At 17.3% G+C, this 27,865-nt stretch overlaps 2 protein-coding genes across 3 annotated transcripts in view; one reads left to right on the top strand and one right to left on the bottom strand.

Moving 5' to 3' along the window:
• Positions 1–27,865, bottom strand: part of LOC107996996 (uncharacterized) — a 128,205-nt gene that overhangs the window by 68,296 nt on the left and 32,044 nt on the right. The window lies entirely within an intron of this gene.
• Positions 5,417–8,786, top strand: LOC107996944 (uncharacterized). Its single transcript, XM_028666304.2, has 5 exons — positions 5,417–5,807; positions 7,111–7,517; positions 8,160–8,259; positions 8,327–8,428; positions 8,508–8,786. The coding sequence occupies exons 1-5, from the start codon at positions 5,514–5,516 to the stop codon at positions 8,700–8,702; spliced, it is 1,098 nt and encodes a 365-aa protein (XP_028522105.2). The 5' UTR covers positions 5,417–5,513; the 3' UTR covers positions 8,703–8,786.

The following is a 27,865-nucleotide window of genomic DNA, read 5'->3' as shown; positions in this document are numbered from 1 at the left end:
ACAAATATATTAACATTTTGTTAAATATAAAGATATTTCATGTTTACCAATTTACGTCTGTTATTCTGGAATCAACAATTAACATATAAATTCAAAACTATATCTTAAATTTGATGATTTGTATTTTTATTCAGAATAATAAACATAATTAATATATAATAATTTATATATAATATTCAGTATATAATAACAATTAATTATTTATTTATTATCAGACACAACATATATATATATATATTATGCACTAGTTACTTTTTATAGTCTAAATTTTACATATAGAAGTTTATTTTAAGTGAATTGAACCAAATATTTCGAAAAATATGAATGATAAATATTTGATGAAAAAACATTTCAAATAAACGTTGTTTGTTATAAAGATTAATAATTAATATTAATAAATTTTCTATAAATGGATACATAAAAGTTCATATAAAAATCAATTTTAATTTTTTAAATGAAACTATATGAATAACTTTTATTGCAACTCGTTATTTCCTAAAAAAAATATTAATGTACTATTTATGTCGAAAATTTTTTAATTTAGAGTTATTGTGCATAGTACAATAAAAATTAGATAATTTCACTTAAAAACTTAAAATTGATTTTTATATGATCTTTATATTAATCTAAAAAAATTATTAATATTGTACAATATTAACATTATCTCTTTATATTAACATTATCTATATATATATATAAAGAGATAATATAATATAATATAATATAAAGAGATATAATATAAGATATAATAAGAGTATAATAATAAGAGATATAATATAATATAAGATATAATATATAGATATAATATAAAGAGATAATATATATTCAAAATGTCTAAAATATTTTTTCAGTTCTTCATTTAAATATTTTTTCAAGATATTTGATGATTCGATATAAATCGGATATGTTATATATATATATATATATATATATATATATAACATATCCGATTATATATATATATATATATATATAAATAATTATATATATATATATATATAAATTAAAATAAATTTTTAATTTACGATAAATTTTCCATTAAAGATTTATTATATGTTATACATAGTATATATTACATAGATATTATATAGATATAATATATAAATTTATATATTATATACACAACTATAAATTTATCAGTGGCATTGCGATATATTACAATTTTTTTGGTTATTTAAAATTTTTTTTTTTCGAACGACAAGTTTTATTTGAAATATTAATAATGAAAAATTTTAATTCGTCAAATAAAATATTTAATATGTTAAAATATGTTATATTATATAATACATATACAATAGTAAAAACGAATAATAATATTATATCTACTTATCTAACTATACATGTCTAATTATCCATTGTGATTTATCGTAATGTACATATTACGATTTTTACATTTTACATTTATTACATTACATCGTAACGTACATATTTTAAAAAGAAGTCAAAAATAAAAGAAGAATGTGCAATTTACGTATTAACTAATTGAAAAATATATTTCTCAAAATATAAATATGTCATGTATGTTTATGAGCGTGATATCTTCCCTCTACACCTGTTCAGTACCACAGATTGCGCCAATGTATAATGCAATCAATAATTATTATCTTCGACTCAGATATTATTTCTGATTTCAGTGCAAAAATTATTTCCCAGATTATTTCATTTCAAAGTATTATACTGTATTCAATCTATGACTTATTAAATTCTTTGTGCATATAGAACAATTTTATTAATAGACAATGTCTGCAATCATTCAATTGTTTTCGAAGTAATATAATATATAATATTCTGCCACCTAACGATCTACATGTATCATTCTATTTTATTCTTTCATTCCTCTTTGTTCGATTCATAAAGCACACTATATTTTGAAATTATGTTGGAAAAAGCGAAAATATCAGAGAAAGTTATATCGATATTATTCAGTTCAATGTGGCTATATGTTTTTGTTGACCAGGTCCTCTCAATAATAGCAGAAATCAAATTTTTGATTTCAAAGTTTTATAAATTAATATTATGATTCATATTTTTTCCAATATAGATCAAAAATAGAATATTACATGTTATAAAAATCTAAGAAGAAAATGTTAGATTATATTAGATTATATCCAGTAAGTCCTAAGATATAAATCCAAAATATTGCAAATTTCTATTGCAATTCATGAGAAAATTGCTTTATGATCGATTGTATATCTTCACTGCATTATATGTAGAAGATAAATGTATTTTTAATGTAATGTAAGATTAATGAAAATCCGTAGTAATATGAATACGTTATTATTTTAATGAAAATAATAAAGGATCAATATTCTTTTTAAGAATATTTTATCTAAATTGTAATTTAGATAAAATTAAATATTAAATATTTAACTATATATATAAGAGATGATATTTATGTTGTATTATGTATTGTGTTTATTATGATATTTATTAGATCATATGATATTTATTAGATTTATAAAGTGTTATTAAATAAAAAAATTAAAACTATATGATAAATTTTTTAATAATGAAAAAGATTTGATCAATTTTATGAATTATAGGAAAGAAAAACTTACTACAACTAATAAGTCAAAAGATAATATTAGCCAAATGAATTATTGAACATTGAAAAAGTAAACCAAAAAAATACATATATTTTTAGAAAGATTAATAATAATCTTTATAATATAATAGAAAGAAAATATATAATAATTTTTAGAATAATTAATAAATGTGTAATTTGAAATATAAAATAATATTAATTATTCTAAAATATAATTATTCTAAAATATAATATATTTATATTTTCCAAATACTTGTTTTTACCATCACATTAAAAGTAAAATTTATTATCCAAATCCTATTTAATTAAATTTTCTATTATTCAAAACTTTATTATCCGATTTATATTTGGCACATGCAAATAATTGAATATAATTAAATATACTAACATGATTTATGTATGATACAATATATTATAAAAATCAGTTATAATTTAATCTAGAATTGTGAAATATTACAGCGTTAATAAAAATAAAACTTTTTTAATTAAATTAAAAATATATTGATATTATATTGATATTATATTGATATTATATTGATATTATAAAATAATTTCAATATAATAAAACTTCTTTAATTGATCATTATTGAAATAAGTAACATCTTTCGATGGAACAAATCAATTTATCGATCTCAATTCTTTTTATTATATATTCAGCGAAGAATGAATACAGGTAATTATAAAAATTATAATCATTATAAAAATTATCTTAAACGATTATTCAAATACTAAAACAATAAATTATAATTAATATATAAATATGCTGCAATAATCATTTATTGACCATCATCATGCTACTTCTTTTACCATTAAACGTAATTTATTCTAATTCTCCTCCGACGAGTTTCTACAGGAGGAGAACGTGTGAGATCACATTATCCTCACTGTTATTGCTAGATTAGACAGAGGTTACGTGACCAAGCTTCCTCCAAAGCCAAACATCGCATCGTGTCATATGTACAGTAGAATTTCCATTATCCAAGATAATAGGGAGATATTGTTCGGATAAAAGATTTTTGGATAATAGAACACAGATAATAGAATACAGATAATAGAACATTTTTTTTAAATAAATTATTCTATATTTTGAAGAAAATAAAACGGTTATTTATAACAAAATTATAATGTAAAAAAGATTTTTATTGTAAAAATTAGGGATAATGTGTATATATACATATATATATATATATATATATATATATATTCATTGTTAAATTGCATAAATTTTTAAATATAATACAGATGGATGAATTATTTGCATATAATTTTCAGTTTTATTTTTCTGTGATTGCTAATGATTATAAAATTTCAATATTATAAATATAATCGAACTCTATAAACAATTTTATTTTATAAGAAATTATAATTTAATTTCAATTAAATGCTTCAATTTCGTAATATTTAAATTTATGAATAAATGTAATTTTCTAATTTTATTTCAAATATCAATAAAATAATAAATAAAACTATTGTATAATCAACCAAATAAAATTTGATTTGTGTTTTGACTAAATCTTCGTATGATTTATATCCTTCTTTCTATAACAAATATTGGATTATATATAATAAGTAATTTTCAAAATTGTATTCATTATAAAATGCAAAAATAAAATATAAAATCATTTTTGAATTAAAATTATAAATTATTAATTAATTATAATGAATTACGATATATAATCGTATTGATTGTAACTTTGGTCATTATGATATTTATCACTCGAGAATCATTTTATATTTTATTTTTGTATTCTGCAGATCTAAAAGAATAAAATTTATGTTATAAAGCAAAAAACAGAAATAGAACAACTCTATAATTCCATCTCAAACTTTAATTTTTTTGTAACTTAAAAAAGACTTATTCGACATTTTTGTATATCAATTTTTGTATAAATGTAATTTATATTATACAAAAAATTTTTTATACAAAAAATTTTAATTTTTGTATACGAAATTGTTGTATGAAAATATTAATAACATTTTATGTAAATATGTTTATGTAATATATATTTAGTTTAACTTACTTTTATTCTGGAATCAACAATTATATAGATAATTAATAAATTTGTATAACTATAATATAAATGGAAAACATTATATCTTAAATTTATCATTGTATATTAAATTGTATCATATTTTTATATAATATAGTATATACAATATATAATTTTTTTATTATCTATATATTGTAATGCATATTCAATTTTTTTTAGAATGAATGCATAATATTTTATTTATTTTCAAAGATACTTTAAAATATTATAGACAACGACGAATTATTATTGAACTAGCACTGATCTGCAACATTTTGTTTTTGATTATTTTAAAACTTTTTTCTCTATTAATAAAAATTATAATAGAAAAATTATACATACTTATTATAAAGTGATAGATGCTTGGGACAACAACATTTTCTTTAAATGTCAGCAGCAAAGATTAATTCCATTAAATTTAAACATATTCTACAGTGCAATGAACAACAATGTTGCATCTAGTTACATATTTAATCATTCACTGTGATTTATCATACATATCTTAAAAGGGAAGTCAAAAAATAAAAGAAAAACCTGCGATTTACGTATCGACTGACTGAAAAACATATTTCTCAAACATATGTGTCTTTATAAGTATTGCGTGATATTTTCCCTCTGCACCTGTTCAATACCATAGATCGCGCCAATGTATAATGCAATAATTATTATCTTCGACTCAGATATTATCTCTGATTTCAGTGCAAAAATTATTTCTCAGATTATTTCACTTCAAAGTATTATACTGTATTCAATCTATGATTTATTAAATTCTTTGTGCATATAGAACAATTTTATTAACAGGCAATGTCTGCAATCATTCAGTTGTTTTCGAAGTAATATAATAGATAATATTCTGCCACCTAACGATCTACACGTATTATTCTATTTTATTCTTTCATTACTCTTCGTTCCATTCAAGCACACTGTATTTTAAAATTATGTTGGAAAAAGCGACACCAGAGAAAGTTATCGATATTATTCGATTCAGTGTGGCTATATGTTTTTGTTGGCCATATCCTGTCAATAGTAGCAGAAATCAAATTTTTGGTTTCAAAGTTTTACAAATCAGTACCGTAGTTAGCGCGTGCATGATACTTCTACCTTTGTTGTATTCAATTTATTTGCACAATGACGATGTCATACATATTTCTAAATGCATATGTATATCAATAGGTGTTACTCAACTTATTGTTCAAACTCTTGTATACTTCATCAAACACAATTCGTTACAAGTAAGTTATTATTCAACTTTTTTCAGATATTTAACATTATTATTAGTATGTTAATATTATCGTATAGTTATTATTAACATTATGTATATTTAATATTAATAATACTGATATTAATATTTAATATTGATGTATATGATGAACAAAAAAAAGATTGAATATGTTTGGATAAAATAACATTTTATTTGTTTTTAACAAATATATATTGAATTATATTTGTATATAAAATCATCTGTTTTCATTCGAATTTTATTTAATTATGAAAAAAAATTTTTATATATTAGATTTTTTCTATTAATTTTTTTTTTATCTTCTATATTTCTTTTCTCATATCTTTTTTTCATTTATTTGTATACTTCTTTTATCATATTCTTTCAAATAATAAATAATGAATAATTTTTATTTTAAAATTTTGCAATACTCTTTAAATTGATAACTGATCACATATTATATTATAATTATATATATTTATTAGACATAGTTCAGTCAAATTTTTATATTTTTATAAAATTTTTCATAACAATAAAATAAATCATTTTTTAAAAACAATTTTAATTCTAAAAATTGAAAATTAAAAAGATAATGCTAAAATATTTTTTTTTAAAAAACAATTTTTTAACAATTTTTATAATTGAAAAAAACTGTTAAAAAAATATTCCAATTTAAAATACTTGATTTTTTATTCATTTAATTCTATTTATAAAAATACGAATTATTATATTTTCATTATATTTATAGTAATATTAATAAATTTTATAATTCATTTCATTTCTTGTATGCTTATAAATATTCTGATTATAATTCTCTTTACAATATTCATATTTTTAATAATCATATTAATGAAGATTTTTCTGACATAATATTATTAAATTTCACGTATAAATATATTTTGAACAAAAGAATATATTTTCTACATATCTGAATTTACTATATGAACTTATTGCAAAAATTTGTAATTCATTCCTGAAATTCTTATAAGTTATTTATAATTATAAATAATATTTAATAAATAATAAATAATATTATAATATTTTACATTAGTATATATTATATATAGTATATATAGTATATAATATTTTATATTAGTATATATAATAATATTATAATTATTATATTACTAAATATTATAATATTTATAAATAAATTATTCTTTACTCGTATTTTCGAAGAGAATTCAAAGAATCGAAACTTTTTAAATTTCAAAAGGCATCGAATATCAAATTCTTAAAAATTAAAAAAATTAATCTATGGATTATATTTGTAAATAAATATCTATCATTTGTTATACTTTAACTATTGGTTGCAGCATGTTGTTGGAGAAATGATAAAATGTGTCAAAGAAGCGCAACAAAACGAAATAGAAATCTTTTCTAAATATATCGAAAAATGCAAGATATTTTATGGAAGTTCCATAATATTTTCATATTTGACTTCGACAGCTTTTATGCTAGGACCTATAATACTGCCAATTTCTTTTCCATTTGACGCAGAATATCCTTTCCATGTTAACCATTCGTTGGTAACTATCATTATATATATACATCAATCTTTAGTTGGCTATCAATGCTCTGCAAATGTATGCGCAAGCGTATTCGGAGCACTTTTACTTTGGTTTACGGTCGCAAGATTCGAATGTTTGATCGTGGAATTCCAGAAATGTACAGATATTGATATGGTGATTGCTTGTGTTAAGAAACAAGTACGATTAAGGAGGTAAACGTAACATAACAATAATATATTTACAGTGACTCGCGAAAGTATTTGAATATTTTCTTATCTTTTAATGAAATATTAATGATCAATTTTTTATTTTTAATGAAATTATAAGTATATAGAATCATATATGGGAAAATTGTTTTCTTAATAAATAAAGAATAACAAAACTTTTCGATTTAAATGATTTTGAAATATGTTTTAAATATCATTATTTTGAAAAATTTATATTAGATAAATTTTTTCCAAATATTCGTAAAAATATAAAAATATTCGATAAATATATTTAATACTATATATAATATGTACATATCATATATATATAAAATTATTTTTGTTCATAATTTCTTAATGAGCACAAAATATTATTTAGTATAATGACTTTATTAACAATATTAAAAAAAATCTATGAGATTGGAGGCTGATATCTTTTTATAAGTAATAATAATGAATATTTATTTAAATTTTCTGTTCAATAAAAAAAATTATTCCCATATATAATTTGTTATACTTTCCATGCGTGTTAATTTTTATTTTAATTAGAATTTTAACATTATGTAAATTTCTTGTAAGATAGTATTTAAATACTTTCGTAAGTCACGCTATATATTCATCTAATTTTCATTTTATTCTTCATTCTAGATATGCGAAAGAAGTAATCAAATGTTTTCGTTATATAGTACTTTATAATATAACAATAACAACATTTGCTTTGATTATTTCCTGCATTATTTTACTTATGGTAAGTGACACTTGTAATACTTTGCATATTGTATATTATACGAATTGAAGATACAAATTGTAAACAGAATGTACCACTAACTGTGAAAATGCAATTTATAATTATATGTGTCACTATAATGACGGAAATTTATATATACGCATGGCCAGCTGACTATGTGAAGAATATGGTAAATTATTGCTATACTTTATTATTTATATACTTTATAATTTACGAGTTTTTTGTAAATACAATTAATAATTTCACAGAGTATAAATATATCAAAAAGCGTATACGAGTTATCATGGTATGAACAGACATTAGAAATGCGAAAGTATTTACTTAACGTGTTGATATATCAAAAACCAATAACGTTTTCCATCAGTTGTATAGTACCAGAACTTACTTTACGTTATTATTGTTCAGTAAGGCAAACTATTTTTCAAATATTCTTTGTGATATAAATTTAAAATAGAATATTATATCTTACTTTAAAAACCATCGAACATCGGAAAATATTAAATTAAGTTAAGCTATGTCTAGCAAATCCTAAGATTAATCTACCAATGCCAATATAAAATAGAAATATATTATGAAATCAATTTATTGTAATATCGATTATAATATCATTTTGTTCAAGAATATTTTATTTTTATATCCTTTGCTATAAATAAATATTAATAAAATGTGATAATTTTTGCGAAATGTCTAAATCGATTATCAATTTAATATTATACTTATATAATATGAATAATATGTATTTGATATGTTTTTATGCCAATTTATAAGAAAATAGCTTTTTAATTTACCAATTATATGTATTAATTGCTTATTTTTAATTATTGATAAATCTTAAGATTTGCTGGAAAAAAATCTAATATTTTCTGATATTTAAGCTTTTATAGTAACTTATGTAAATAACGTATTTATAAAATTTCAGTATCTCTCCAATGCCTTCTCCATCTTTACTACATTACGTATTTTACTAGAAGATAATTCAACATAAATTTTATATATTAGATTAAATATAAAGAATAAAATCTGTAATTATATATGTATGAATCTTATTACTGTATTAATAAAAATAATAAAAAAAATCTTTATTAAGAATATAAAGAATATATTTATCTAAATTATTTTATCTAAATTGTAATAATTTAACAATATAAATGAATTCATATGAATTATTTATTTACAAAATACTACAATAAAACTTCTATTATCAAATAAGACAGATAAGAGAGATTTCGAATAATAGAAAATAGATTTTTTAAAAAAAATTATTTTATATTTTAACGAAAATTACAACAAAAAATATAAAAAATTGAAGTAATGATGTAAAAAATGATTTTTATTATAAAAATTAAAGATCTCCTATTTTTTAATTATTATTAGTAATTATTAAATTATATAAATTTTAAAATATATAAATAAATGTATAGCTTTATAATTAATTTTGAATTTTATCCTTTTGTTTTTTTAATAATAATGATTTTGAATTTCAATATTATATAGGTAATATTATATAAATAACTTTAATGAAATAGTTTTATTTTTCAAGAAATTATTTATAATTTGATTTCAATTTTATCTATTGAATCTATAGAAATTTTTAATTTCATTTTCTAATATCATATATTAGATATCAATAAGGCAATAAATAAAAGTATTGCACAGCCAACCATAAAATCTGATTTGTTGCACATTTCGATTTAATCTTCGTTTGACTTATACTTTAGTTTCTACAGCAAATATTAAACATAGCAATTTTAAAAATATATAAGAATAAAATCTTAAAAATATACTTATATTATTATATTATTATATGTTATTATTATATATTATTATTAAATTATTATATAAAATTTTTATATTTTTAATAGTTTGAAAAAATATTAGAATAATTATATGTTTTATTATTGTAAAGAAAAAGAATAATAAATTATAACATTTATAGTATACACATAAATCTCACAGACTATAAAAAAAATTATGTTAATAATATTATCTTTTACTTATCTGATATGTTGCTCTAATTTATGTAGTTGTGTTGATTTGTTAACATAATTTCTACTATGTAATAGAACTTGATCACTCATTATTTGAATTTGAATTAGCCAAATTATCTTTGTTTAATCTATATAGGCGTTTTTCCTTATTGCAGTAATATTTATAATAACGGTAAATAAAATTTAATTTGAAATTGACATTAAATAAGTTTGCATAATATATATGTCTGCAATTAGTTAACTAATGAAACAAAATCAAAACTAAATTTTTAAAAATTAGAAATGATGAAAGAAAAATAACGAAAGATTTAGCAAAAATATATAATATTGAGAAATCCATTATTATTGGCATTAAAAAATAAAAGAATGAAGTAAAAAATTATTTGCATATTTCTTTATATATTAAAAAATTACAAAAAATTTAAAAAAGTATAAAAAAAGATTTACAATTTTCATAACAAGTTTTATTATTATTTTTTTTAAAATATGAAATAATTTTTTGATATAAGAATTTTCCAAGAAAATAAATTTAATCTGCTATGATTAATTTTGTTGTAAAAATTAAAATTATATGATTATTTTTTAATAATGAAAAATTGCTTTTAATCTTTCTATTAAACATAATATTAAATATGTATTAATAATACCGAGAAAAACGATCATATTAAATTAATAAGAATCTTAAAAATTATAGAAATTTTTATCATCATTACTTCTTTTCATTACAAAAGAAAATTTCTTTTAAAGACATTTTTTTTCTTTTTATAACGTAAAAAGCCACTTTATGTGTTCAATTTCAAATCTAAATTTCAATAATTAAATATTAAAATTGTTGATTATTTCAAAAGTAGTAATTATTTATAAATAAAATGAAAAAAAATAAATAGTTAATATATAATATATATATTTAAATACATTATTCTTTTTTATACATTTTAAGCATTTTATGCAAATATAATTTTATTTATCACTTATAGATTATTTAATCTTTTCAAAACAAAAAAATGATTTCTAATTGAGCTTTTGAAAGAGATTCAGAAAGTAAGTATAAAACGTTAACGAGCCTGCTTTATCGATAGATCTCTTCTATTGTCAGCAACACGAAGTAGGAATAGAATAGAATCGATATTATGAGCTTTTGTAAGCGAAAAGTAACGTGTAAAAGCTTACAAAAATCAAACGATCTTTTAATCAAAGAATGTTACACGTTAACTCATATTCTTTATAAATATTTTATGTATATGTATATATATATGAGTAGAAACTTGCACAAAATTATACAATATTATAATATTTATTATAATATTTATTATAATATTAATATTTATTTCCATAATTAAATGAAAAAAAATTGGTAGCTATTTAACTATCATACTCAAATATTTATCATCAAAGATTAGAAAAGATATAAATAAAGATGTGCATAAAATATATATTATGGAATATCTTTAGAGATCAAAACAATAAAATAGAAAAATATCGATTTATTTATTAAATAATATTTATTAGAAGTTTATTTATTTATATATAATTCATATTTTATTGTTTTGTTTCATAATTAAATTATATATAATTCAAATTTGGATTAGAGCGTAATTTTATCTTCATCACAACGCCATCTCTCTTTGTTTTGATCTCGTTTCATCTTATATATATATCTTATATTACAATCTTATATATACAGAATGTTAATAATATATTTTAGAACATTTTTAAATTGTTTCATCAATTCTAAAGACTAATAACAAATGTAAAAGTTGATATACAAAAATATTGGTCGAAATTTATTTATTAACTTATAAGGAATTGAAATTTTATATTCTTCTCTTCTCGTCTTAATTTTTATATTTATTTTGTATTTGTATTGTATTTGTATTTTGTATTAATTTTTGTATTTATTTTAACTTTTAGAATTGACATTCAAAAAGTGTATCACGAATATATTGATTTTTTATATATAACTTTTTTATATATAAGTTAAATTATTTTCTTATGAATTATTTTATTTTTAAATTTATTTTATTTTTTAATTATTGTTAATAAATTACTTTGTAATAAGAATTAAAAAATAAAAATTAATGTTCAAGAAAAAATGAATTAAATGAATCTGGAAATATTAATAACAATTAAAATGATTTTTGCTATATTTTTTGCGAACAATTTAGCGTGTTTCATGAAAATGCAAATTGAAGTGTGATTGGATATGCATACAAAGATCACATTGACTAGAAATTGGAAATGCTTAATAATTTGTAATTGTTGCTTAGTATTTTTTAATCTTTTTAAGTTAAAAAATTAAATTAGGTTTCCATTGCAAAATTTTGTATCATATACTCGAAAAAAATAATAAAATATTTATTTCTGTTTATGTATTTATATATTTTTTTCAACTATAATCATGCACATGATGTAAAAGTTGAAATTTTAAATCAAGAATCGTATGATATATGAATATATCACATATGATATAAAAAATTGGTTTCGTTTAATTATTAATTAGAATGATGATATATGCTTGAGTTTTGAATTTTATATTTTATTATATAATTTATTTTATAAATTAATAGGTATAGATCTTATATATAGAATTATACTTACTTGTGTTAAAGATGTTTATTTTATCAAATTAAATAAAGTTATGAAAACAATATTATAAAATACGAAATATATTCTTAGAAAATTTATAAATATTAAATATTCAATATTGAATAATATTAATATAATGATAATTATAAATAATATTGATAATTATAAATAATAAATTATAATTATAATTATAAATTATAAATAAATTAATAATAATTGTAAAATTTTTTGATATTATAATTTTATAGAATCTTATTTTCTGTTCAAAATATTTTATAATCTTTCATAATAATATATAAATTATTAAGTTCTCTTAAAAATAGTACTCTTATATAAAGTTATTTGTAATGTAAAAATTTTTATCTATTATGTCATCATCAATCAAAAAAATCATATAGTATGTATCATATATGTAATATATCATATAGTATACATATTACATGTACATTATATATACTATATGTACATTTAAGTATGCTTACACATATTTTTACATTAGAAGTTTCTAGTTTATTCAAGATAACAAAAAACTATTTACAAAGTATGTACGTAATTAACAATATAATTAAAGTTATAATATTATATAATATAATATATAGAATATGTATTATATTATATAATATAATATTAGAAATAAATTATTTTATTAAAGCAAAAATAATTAAAGTTATAAAAATTATTATTAAAGAAAAATTATATTAAATATATAAACTTTTCTATAAATGTATTTTTAAATCTATTGAAGAAATATGAACTTATGATTTAATATAAAAATTCATGATATAATTTATAATTTATTAAAATTTATTTTATATTTTATATTTACTAATATTATCAATATTAATAAAATTGAATTAATAATATCATTTGACAAATTTTAATTCTTTTTCGAGTCTTCGAGTATATGTAAATACACTTTCAATATATTTCTTATAAATATGTATTAAATATGAATCTGTAAACATTTTTTTTCAGAATCCACAATTTTTAAAAAAATAAATTTTAAAAATTATTGCAATTTTTCAATTTTGAAAATATTTGATATTTTTATAATAATAATTTTTCAATTATTCTTCTGAAATGATTTTATAAACTCTTATGAAAAATATAATATAAATAATTATTATTATATATAACATTTAAACATATTAAAATAATGTTCAAATTTGAAAAAAACATCTAAAATGCATCAATTGTTCCTGATATTTTAATTATATCATATGATAGAGCAGATAATATTAAATGATGACTGTCGCTTTATTAATAATTCCGACATGTAGACATATAATTTATATTTCAAATAATATTACTTGAGATGAAAAACATCGCAAGTAAAAAATTAAAATAAAAATTTAAAAAAAATTTACTTTAATAATTATTATTTGAATAAAAATTTATTTTCAGTTAACATCCAATTTTTCGTATTCAAATTTGTTATACCATTTAAATTTATATTTATATTTTCAAAAATATTTCAAAAAAATAATTCGTAACAAACAATTGTGAAATTTGATTTCCATTTTAAATTCTCCAGGAATATTTTTTGAAATCAAAAAAAATCAAATAAAAGTCAACTTCTCTACTCAGAAAGACATGAGACATGAAACTTTACTATATTACGTACATCTTCAAAGAAGAAAAGTCGAACTAAGAATTGCTAAGAAAACAAGCCGGACTATTGTATGTGAGAAAACTTCCGCATGATGAAGAAAACTTTTTTAAGGAAAATTTTAAAAAGTTTTTCGATGATTGAGAGATTAGAGACTATGTGGAATTGCAAATTTTAGAAAAAAAAATGAAAAAAAAATAAAAATAGAAAAATTTAAAAAGAAAAAAAACTGCAGAGATAAAGGTAATTATGAAAATGGAATAAGAAAGAAACAATAAAGAAATATACAAAGTAAGTCGCTTAATATTTAGTATTTAAATATTAATTTAATATTTAAATACTTAATTTATATATTAAAAATTATATTTTTATAAATATCGAATTTTATTTTTATTTTTGAAATTCAATTGATAGTTATAAAAAATATAATTTTTATTTTCAAAATTTTATAAAAATTCTTTATTTAATATTATTATAATATAACTATAACTAATATTAATATAAAATTATTAATATTTTGATATACAAAATAAAAAATATAATTTTAAATTCTCTAAAACAATTATTTGTTTTCAAATTCTATCCTTATATACATGTTTTTTCTATTAAAATTTATATTTGCATTTATATTTGCTTGATAAAAAAAAAAAATTTAAATATTGATTTAAAATCACTTTTACGAGGATTTATCTTTTTAGTTGCCAAACTATTCATTCAGATCTATTTTAAATCGTAAATCGCACAATCTATTTTAAATTGTAATCACTTCTATAATAGATAGATTTCTTATACTCTCGTAGTTTCAACCTATATCAAATTATATCATCTAAATTTTCGAAATATCAGATGCAAATAATTTTAGAATATTATAAAAAGACGATTCTAATTACATTGGGATCTCTATTAGCCGTTTCAGTATTATTCAGAATAAATTAATTGTCCAGGTTCTTTTGTTTACTAATGAATACATTTGAGAGTAAAACTCTCGAAAGTTGTTATCGGGAGTTATTTCATTATAGGACACTATATTGAGAATGATTGTTCGATAATAATTTTCACTGTCAATGCAATATTCATTAATAAAAATAAGTAACCTAACTTAATCTAATCTGACGATAATAATTCTCAAGAATTTTATTCTCAAATGTATTCTCATCTTTATATTAATTTTCTATTCTTCTTTCTAACTTTTATTTTATACTTAATTTTTTGCATTAGATTTTTCTTCGTCACTTTTTGAAATTGATAGTTGTTAGATAATCGTTTAATTAATACGTATTTAATTATAATATTTTATTTAAAAAAATGAATTGTAAGGAAAAATAAGTTGTAAAAAAATGTATTTCTAATTATTTCCTTCCAAAACTTGATTATCCGTTAGATCTCGATTTATCTTGGGATTATTTGTTCTTTCTTTAAATCGATTAATATTATTTTAATTTAATAATATTTTAATTTAAAAAAAAATGTTTATGTGATACTTTTTTATCATCAAGAATAGTAAAACATCAAAAATATAACGAAAATAGTAAAATAAAAAGTACCAAAATATAGTCACTTATTTTCTTGATATCATGTATTGTTCTTTTTTTTTTTTAAATTATATATCAAGAAAGTTTAAATTAACTTACAATAGGATTCATTATAATTCATAATTTTGAATATGTAATTACTTGCTTGCTATTCGAGTCTGTTCGGTAAACTAAAACAACCATACTAACTCTTATAATTAGTTATTGTTACGACAGGAAATTAGCCTTTGAAATTAAAATACCTCAAATTTCGAATATATAAACTCTAAACTGGATTATCATATTATTCATAATTTATAAAATACAAATTAATATTTCCTGATAAATTTTAGTAAATTATTAGATGAATTTAAATGTTTTGGTAACTTTTTATTATTTATAAATAGTATTGTTCTCGATTGAATTCTAAAAGAGTTTATTTTTTTTATGAATTTTAAAAGTAATTCATAACAATTTTAATTGTTAAATGATTTAAAAAATTATTTGTATAAAATTTTGCATTTTTAAAAACATTTGTGAATTATATAATGTTGAATTTTTACTTAATGCTTTTGGAACTCGAAAGCATCAATAAATTCAAATTATTTTTTGATTAAAATTTTCTATAAATAATTTTTTTTTCTTTTTATTGAAAATAACTAATTGCATCGATTAAAAAATAGATTAATTTTTGTATATGTTCTTTACTTTCATCTAAAAAAAAAATCACTTAAATACATCAAATAATATCTCTTTTGATACAAATTAATTGTAAGTTTTATTTGAATATACCTTAATAACAAATTTCAAAAATTAAAATTGTTTTGCTTTTTATTATAGATTATAGATAGATTATAGAAATATTTTATCATTATCTAAAAGATGATTATTTTATAATTAAATCATTAAATCTATAATATATTTAAAAATTTCCAATATTTTCAATAAATATTGTCAAATTTATTAGTACAAAAAAATAAATAGATATATTAATAAATATAATAAATTAGAATTATTTCGCTTTTTGATATTGACAATTGATTATTTTGTGTAAAGCATTTTTACATTTCTTTTAAATCATTTTCTTTTTCTATAGATTATTATTTCTTAAGTTATAAGTGATTTTAGTTTACAATTTAAAATTAAACTAAAACATTATTAAATGTATAGAAAACAATGTATATACAGACAAGTATGTATCTTACTGAAATACAAATTAAGAAGTTGAATTAAATTTGCTTATAATTTTATTGTAAGTTCCATCTTATTATCAATATTTATCAATGTTTTTCAATCAATATATAATAACACAGTAATATGTTTTGAAAATTATATTGAAATTTTATTATCCATAAAATCTTTAATATTTATTAATATTTATAAATAGTTCTAAAATGTGACCTATGAAAAAATTAAACAATAATAAGTGATAATAAAATCAATAATATTCTTTAAAATATTCATATATTTATTTGTTCATTTATTATCAATTTACTCATAAATATATTTACTTTACTTGTAAATATTCACTTATTTTTATTCATAAATATTCATTTATTTTTAAATATTCATATATTTCACATAATATGACATATTTATATGTATATTTAATTTTTTTTTTAAATAAACAGATATCATAACAAATATCAAAATATGTTTATTTTAAATAAATAAAAATGGCATCCTAATACTATATGACAAAAACATAATTAATTATAGCAAATCAAAGAAATTGAAAAACACTTTTACAGACTGTTATATTTCACATATATGACGTATTTATATGTATATTTAATTTTTTTTTTAAATAAACAGATATCATAACAAATATCAAAATATGTTTATTTTAAATAAATAAAAATGGCATCCTAATACTATATGACAAAAACATAACAATTAATTATAGCAAATCAAAGAAATTGAAAAACACTTTTACAGACTGTTAATTTTTTATCTTGTATTTATACATAGTCATTGTGCACGTATCATTGCTAATTATATTTTGAATTTTATAACTTATAAGCAAAACAATTTTAATTAATTATATTATTAGAAATTTTATAAATTTTATAAATTATTATAAAACATTTTTATTATTAAAATTTAATATTGAAATTCGTAATATCTAAATTTTAAATAAGAATGCAAATTAGAAATAAATTATTAAATTTATTCGAATTTCTTCGTTTACTGTATTTTTAATTACAATCCATTCAATAATATATAAATAAAATATTACAAATACATAATAAAACAATTCGATAATATTAAGAAATTCAAAATGAACTTTCATGTTCATTTATTTTTATGTTCATTTATTGTAATTATTATATTGAATTATATTATATTTTTTCGAAGAAAAATTTGATCTATTTTTAAATAAGAATATTTAAATTCTAATAAATAAAAAAATTTTATTCTTAAAGAAATTTGTATTTTTCACTGTTCTCCATTTTTTATTCAAATTTAAAATTTAATTATAATATATAATATCAAGTTTTTAACACATTATGCTTTTTATATATCACAGAAAAAATTGATTGAAAAGAATGTTTTATTTTTAATTCCATTTTCAAATTTAATCTATTCTATTTTTTTTTTTTATTTTTTTATGAAGAATCATTCTATGTTGTACATATTATTATTCGGTCACATACAAACCTTGCACATATAATACATACTAGCTTTTACCTCTTGAATATGCAAAATGTGATTCTAAACTTTAGCAATCTATTTGTAACCGCTAGCTATGCATGGAATTAAAACAGTTGGTTAAATATCAAATCGAGCTTCATTTAAGTTTTTGCATATCGTAAGAAAAAATTATAAAATATGGAAAAAAAAATTTAATAAAAACAGTTTCAAGTTAAATATTCATAATGAAATAAAAAAAAAACAGATTATTGTACGTACATATTCTATATAATTTAAAATAATAATTTTATACGACATATTTGTACATATATTTGTATGTATATATATTTTTGTACATATTTGTATGTATATTTTGTACGATATATTTTCTAGGATATATTTTATATGAAATATTTTAGCTCCATGAAAATTCATTTATTTATATTATATAATAATTTCATTAATATAATATTTATTACTATATTAATAATTTTTTTTTAATTTATACTATATTTATTTTATTATATTATAATTATATTTATTGCAATATTTATTATTTTATTTTTATGTAATGTAATTATATATGTAATATATATATATATATATATAATATTAATAACGAGATAGATTTTATCAGAATACATCAACGTTTAATGAGGTTTTGATTATCGATCGAGTCTTTTCAAGGAACAAGATCAATTTCTCGCATAAAAGTTGAAATCATGTTCGATCACAGAGAATCAGATTGAATCACGTCATGTAAACAATAGAACGTGGTATTTATTATTTTAGAACAGCAGATGGTTCATCGATTGGAATTCGATGCCATTTTGTAGAACGCCGATAAAAGCAATTTTATAACGAAGAAATGAATGAAAGAAACTCTAAATTATCACAAGCATTCAGATAATAACAAAATATTATTCTTTTCATTTGAATTTCTAACAATTTATTATTTAAAGAAATATAAATTTATAAATCTAATTATTAATTTTGTTAATTATTAATTCAATAAAAAAAAAGGACCCATAATGTTTCAAAAATTATTCATATTTTTTTTAAATTATCTTTTAAAACATTGTTTATTCGTAAAAAAATACTTCTTTTAAACATTTGAAGTTGATGTAATAAACAATTTTTATAAATAATAAATCGGAAAATATTAATAAGCATTTTTATGATTTGTTGTATGTAAAATAATCTATAAAATTTTGTTAAAATTCACATTTAATTTTTATTTAATGTGTTTTATATATATGTAAAAATCAAAAAATTATTCAAAATGATAATTATCTTGACGATATATTTCAAGAATATTAAAATTTGTGATATAATCTTTATTTTATAATATATCTATTAAATTAAAAAAAAAAATTATCTTTTTTATATTAGAAAGACTTTCATGAAATTAAACTTTCCAAATTTATCCAGAACGATTGGAAAGAAACTTTAGTGACTGCTTTAACTTCATCGTGAGAAAAAGCTCTTTAATTTTATTCATTCGGTTGCTTGTAATAGCATTTCTAATCTTTTGCTAAAACTCAGAGAAACTTTTTCTTAAGAAATTTAAGATATAATTTTTATTTTGCAAACTTTTACTAATAATTAATCTAAATTATTTTTAATGATGAAACTAATATTTTTACATATTTCTTTCAAAAATTTCATTTTCCTTTTTCTTTTTTTGAAAATTTTAATTTTTTAATTTTTAATTTTTTTCAAAAACATATAATTCTAAATAATTATTAATTAATATTTTAAATTTTATACGATAATGCTAATCAAAAAAATTTGATTTTCAATTTAATTTTATTCAAAAAACTTATATCTAGATCATTTATCTATTTTTACTTTTCGTCAGATTTTTTTATAGGAATTCAAATTGGCAATACCAATCATATCAATTTATTGACATTCAATCATTCGTATACGTCCATTCGTGAGTAATAGATCGCGTTTTACGCATCGAAAAATAAGAACACGCAGCGCTGCAAATATTTGACAAATTTTGCTTAACAATAATAACAATAAATCGATTGTCAAATTATATTTGTATAAATATAAATTATTATATAAATATATATTTACTTTGACCTCCAAAAGAAAACTTAATTTACTTACGTGATTGTTATATTTATTATTATATGAAAACTTAAAAATTTCATTGTATATTTCATCATCAAATTGTATATTTTTGTCTTTTGGATCTTTTAGAATTTCATATTATTATTTAAGGAATTATTAAAGGAATTAATTTAAGATTTGAAAATAAAAAAATGAAAAATTTTTATAATATTTTTATTCTATTTCAAAGAAAAATATAATTATTTTAGATATATAATATAAATATAATATAATATATTATAATATATAATATATAATATAAATATAAATCATTATAGATATAGATATAAATATATATATATAATTAAAATGCTAATATGTAAATTATTATTTTTTTGATTTAAATACAATATTTTCCTTTTTTTTTCTTCTTTGATTTGTCATCATATTCAATATTTTTGCGATTGCTTCTGTATTTCTTAAAAAAAAATGATCTATTCTACTAAAGTCTTCAATTGTATCTATAAAATATATAATTCTTATATAATTAATATATTTATGAATATAAATTAATATATTTATGAATAGTTAGAGGATATAAATTCATAATAAATGAAATAAAATTGTGTGAATATAATAATTTTAATTTTTTATTTTATTTTATAATAAACAAAACAATTGATAAATTCTGCTATTGAATTATTCAACAAAATTAATAAAATATTTCTTATAATAACAAAGTTCATTTATTTATATATAAAAATTCGTTAGATATTTCTTTAAACATTTTTACTTGTATACAGCATATTTTTATTTAAAAAGAAAATTTATATCTTATTGGTTACTATTGCTAATGTATGAATTTAATTATCTAATATCCATATTTAAAATAAATTTTTTTTTTAAATATTAAAATATCCATATAATATTTTTATATTAAAATATTTTATATGAAAAATATTTTTTATATTATATATTTTTATATTATATTATTTTTATATATTTCTTATATGTTTTATTTCTAATTTAATTAGAAATAATTAATTAAAAAATATCATTTTATTTAATATTAATTAATATTAATAACATTAATTATAATTCCTTGTTCTATTGTTCACTAGTTTAAATAAAGTTAAATTATGATCTATGTACTACAAAAAGTTTACAATTAGAAAAGTTTACAATTGTAATTACAGAATATAATATAAATCTTGTTTAGAAGTCATTTCTAAATTAAATCATTATTTAATAAGCGATTATTTTTTGCAGGAAACTCGAAATATTCTGCATTAGCATAATTTAAGTATTTATTTTTGTGTATCTTTAACCTTGTTATTACTGAAATGGAGAAATAATTATTTTCCGTCTCAGCTATAGTAATATATATAACAGTGGTTCTCAATGTTTTCAATATTATATTTAAACATTTTTGATTTAGAAAAAAATTGTTGAAATGTCAAAATTATTAAAATAAAAATTAACAATAGATTTTACTGTATATACTGTTTTCATAATTTCGAAGAATACAAAGTTTGCACTAATGTTCAACTAAGGAACATTTGTCATATACTAGGAGTATATTCAATCGACATATCATAATATACCAATATTATGAAAATTTTATTAGAAAATAGTCTTAAAAATTTTACTAAAATTATACCACACACGTACATATAAAAAATTATTTAATATTTTTAATATTTATAAATAATATTGCAAAAATACATTATTTCATTTAATCTCTATTTTATTACATCTAATGTAAACTTAAATTGTTATATAATTAATAACTTAATATTCTTATATATTCAAAAATTATATATTAATATTCAAAAATAAATAAATAGATAAAGAATAAAGTAATTTCATAAATAAAACATAATAGAAATAAAAATAAATAGATTATTACATATTAAGAAAAGAAAATAAGTTATATTAAATTAATATTAAATTACTATTAATATTAAATTAATATTAAATTACTTTGAATAAGTAAACACTAATTTTCTTACTTTCTTAATTTCTTTTACGTTTTTTGATAGAATTTGATGAATAATTTCTAACAGTATTAATGTTAATATAATTTTAATTTAATGAAGATTTTTTTTATTTTTTAAAAAATTATAAATATTCAAACATTATCAATGTTGTTTTCATGCAAAATATTATAAAGAATAAGTTTAATTAAATTAAAAAAATTTTCGAATATTATAAATCTGATATAAACTTGATTTCAAGAAGTAATAATGTAATTATCAATTAATATTTTATTTGAAATACATACAAAAAAAATTAAAAATTTAAATTAACTACAATTCCATTATATATTCATTACACATTCTCTTACACATTCTTCATTACACATTACACATTCTCTCCTGTGCAATCATTATAATTTATATCATAATATATATTAATATTTTTTAAAATATATAATTTTTGATACTATAAATTTTTAAAATTAAAAATATTGGAATTCTATTCGTCCAATAATATATTAAAATATAAAAAATAATTTTTTATATTAAAATATAAAAAAGAATTTATAATTTTTGTATTTCAAAAACAAATTTAATCTTTAAAAATACGTTAATATTATAAATATTTTTATATTTTTTTTGCTATTTAAATAAATAAAAACTGGTATATAAGTTAGCATTTTAAATAAAATTCATTGTAATAATTAAATTTTTTTTCTAATAATGATGTGCAATAGTGTATAATTTAATTAAACTTAACCTAATCTATTATATATCTATTATATTTTAAATAACAAAATTTAACTAATTTTAAAGTAGTTAATCGAAAAAAATTGAGAAACACTGTTATAGCAAATAGAATTTGGCAATGATGAAGTCCAACTTTCTTCCGAAGTTCAAGATTCTAATTTCGCATCCATCTTCAAGAACTTAAAAACTAATTTTTATAACTGTACTATGAATTTGGAATTTATGGCATATTGATAAGCAATATAATAAAAAAATGAAAGTTTAAACTTCTTATAAATTATTTATTATGTGACATAAATATTTTTTTACAAAAAATTCTTTTTTACTATTCATAATTTCTAATTATAAACTAAAGTTGCCTTTTATAGATATTTGAAATATTTAATCTAAGTTTGATCAATTTTAAAATAATGAAAATTATTCAAAATTATTTATGATTTTATGAATATTTCATTTTTTTATTTTATTTCATATTTATTAATTTATATTAATTCAACTTTTTCTTAGCAAATAGTATTTCTTTCTATAGAAAAAAATTTTAAATGAAGAAATTTAGGCTAGATTTAAATTTAAAAAAATTGAAATTTTCGGACGGAAAATAGAAAAATTCTTAATCTGATCATTTATTTTGTGAATTTCTATTTTTATTTTGAAAAATTAATTAGATTTTTATTTTGAATTTATAATATAAAACTAAAAAAAAAATATAATTGGTAATATAATTGATAATTGATAAAAAAAGTCAATTTTTAAATAAAATGATAATTAAAGGAAATATTCAAAATAAAAATAAATAATAATAAAAAATATAAATAAAAAATAAATATTTTAAAGATCTTAATTTATTAAAAATATTAATATTAATTAATATTTTAGTTGTTAATTTTATGAAAACTATCTTTTGTGTACATACATAAATATATATTTTTTACACAAGTTTTTTTCATTTTTAAAAATAATTTCTTATGTTAAAAATAATAATTTAAAAGTAATCATATAATTTTTCATTCAATTCTATTATTTATATATAAATATTTAATCTAAAATTCATGTCCATTTCATTTTCATATGCAAAAACAAATTCTGAAAAACAGAGATATCATGATCTCTAAATGTATTTAAATTTAAATATGAAATATAATCTTATACATAAATTTGATATGTTTTAATTCGGAAAATTATAATCTGAAGTTAGATATATTTATATTTATTTTTAAATCAAATTTATAGAAAAAAAATTACAGAAATTACTGACAATAAATTAAAAAAAATTATTTTTATATAAATTATAAAAAAAATATTAAATTAATACAATGCTAAAATAAATTAATGATTAAAGAGAAAACATAAATTATTTAAAAATTATTTAATACTTTTTTTCAAGAAATTTGTTAATATTTCTTAAGTTTATATTTATTCAATTATAATAAAAAAATAAAATATTAAAATATTAAATAGTAGAATATTTATTAAATAAGTAATTTAATACTGAAAACATTAAATTTTACTTTTTTTTCTTTGTATAAAACTAATATATATTTTATAATAATTTTTAAAAATTTTGTATTATCTTTTATTTATATGTATTTTATTATATGTATTATTATTTTAAATTTTTATAAGAAAATTGTAATTTAATAAGATAGCTAAATTTATTATAGAAGTTACTATTAAAATTAATTTTTTAAAGTTTTACTTACAAATATTGAAAAAGAAATAGCTAAATATAAATAGAAAATTTTATTATAAAATTATGAATAGCGATAAAACTATATATTACATTTTATTTATAAATCTAGAGAATTTTACAACTTTTTTTTTATTGTTTTGATCTAGAATCCATCCTCTAAAAATATCTTACATATTTATGAACAATTTATACATATATATATAATATACATATTATGTATATTATATATAATAAGTTAAATAGAGCAAGGATATGACGAAGATAAAGCTATTATTAAAACTTATTCATTAATTATATTTCGTTTCGTCTAATGTAAACTTCAATTTCTTATTTAATAAAAAAGTTTCGATTTAGTAAATAAAAGTTTTAAAAATTTAATAAAAGTTTCAATTTAATTAAATGAATCTCGACCGACATTTTTACCAATTTTTCTATTGGTTTTAATCATTGTATAATTAACTCTTTAAAAGTATTGAATACCACGAATGTATTAATATCTTATATAATATAAATGTATTTTTATTTTATTTTAAAAAATAAAAAACTATAAAAGAAAAATAGTATATGTATATACATATACATTTTTTTTAATTAAAATTAAAAAAAAGATTTTTGATTTTGACTTATAGATATATTATTTTAAATATTTACATAAAATAAGATATACATTTATTATTTAAATTAAGAATTTGCATAATATATTGTTTATTTAATTGTTGTTAAAAGTTTTATATTTTATAGCATAGTTTCTTAAAACTTTGTTATTTTGTTAAATTTATTTTGCTAAAACATTCGATAAAATTTTTTTTTCATTAATGTTTCTATCTTGAACGCGTTGTTTCCTTAGTGAGCAATTTATTGTTCTGTTTGAGACTTATCGTATACAATTCACTTTAGAATTCCTACATACTTCTTTTAGTGTTATATAAATGTTCATTCGCTGAATACAATTCAGTATTTACAATTTGATTAAATTCATTTATCAAGTTTAAGACATTTTTCCAATTTCGTATAAGAATAAATTGTATCAATAGTACAAGTAAATACTTACATATATATATGTGTGTAAAATATAAACGTATTTATTAACTGAGAATTTTCAAAGAAGATAAGTATGACGATAATTGATTTTATTTATATAGAATATTAATATATTTATAGAATCTTTGGAGAGTTGATTTTGAGCAAAACAAATATAGAAATTGATATTAAAAATTGGCTAAGGATTATTTATTAAATTATTAATTTAAGTTTTAGAAAATGAAATAAATATATTTTTGTTACATCATCATATCATCTATCTCCATCTGTCTTTTTATAATGCAAACTTATATCATAATATATTATAAGGCTTATAAATTGCTTATAACTTAATAAATATTAAGATAAATCTCAAGTAATATTTTTATATATGAATCTTTTTATTTATTTTGTTATGTATAAATACAGTATCATATCAAAAATTTAGAAATAATAATATTTTTGCTTGAAATAAAATATTGTTTGTAAATAATTATAAAACTAAAAATTAACTATTTGTAATGAATTTTTATTGACATTGATACTACTTTATATAAAAAAATTAATAAATAGAATATTCAAAATTTGTTTACAAATAATCAAAAATAAAAATGATTATTTTTATAAAATAATTCTAATATTTTTTTCTGTAATTTTTATATTATAAATTTATTGGAATTTTAAAATAAATATTTAAAATAATATTCACAATATAAGTGGATAAATTAGCAATTCTTGTAAAATGATTATTTCTTTTAATATATTCCAAATCTAGTTCAAATTTTTTTCATCCAAAATTATTTTTATATAAAATTATTTTTTAAAATAAAAATTAAATAATTAATTGAAAAATATAATAAAATCAATAGAAATAACAATTTTTAAATGGTTTGTAATATCTAAAAAAATATTTTATTAAATTCAGATTTTAGTTATTTTATTTTCTATCGAAAACAATTTGATTCTAATCTTTTAAATTTAGTTAAATATTATTATAAAAAATAATTACTGAAATATATATATATATATAGCAAATAAGAATTTTTTTATTTTTCATTCCATTTTAAAGAATAATAAGTTATGTGAAAAAAATAAGAAGCATAAATTACTTATTGAGATATAAAAAACTCAAATAAAATGTATTGAAAAGAAGATATAATGTTACTGGCAGAATTTCTAGTTATATCTACAAATACTGATAAATCAATGACCTCCACAGAAGATAGGCGGATCAAGAATAATCGATGTTCCTTCATATATAATCCTGTTGTCGATTCAAGTGATATAAATGAACCATTCAAGTAAACGAGCCAGAATATCATTTACTTCCTTCTTAAAATGATATTACCTCTTATATAATAGATAAGAATATATGAATATGTTTTATATTTCTTTCATATATTATTTTAAATAAAAATTATTTTTAAATTATTATAAACTTAATAAAACTATTATTAAGTTGTGCAATTTTAGAAACTTTCATGTTTTTTATATCTAAAGTATATTCTTTTGAATATAAACATTTATATAAATTATCATTATGAATTATCAATATTATGAATTATCATAATATTTTTCTATATAAATTAAAAAGAATATATAACCATTAATTTTTAAGTACTTTTCAATATTATTTTTTTTTATTTACAATCATAATAAATAATAATAATATCATAAAGTAATAATTTTAAAAAATTTTTATAAAATAAAATTTTGATAAATTTCGTATATAAAATTAAATGTTATTCAACAAATAATTCATTAAGTCATTTCAT

This window comes from Apis cerana, linkage group LG13 (assembly GCF_029169275.1).
Source record: "Apis cerana isolate GH-2021 linkage group LG13, AcerK_1.0, whole genome shotgun sequence".
Classification (NCBI taxonomy): domain Eukaryota; kingdom Metazoa; phylum Arthropoda; class Insecta; order Hymenoptera; family Apidae; genus Apis; species Apis cerana.
Note: the sequence above shows the minus strand (reverse complement) of the source record. Positions and strands in the feature narration are given on the sequence as shown.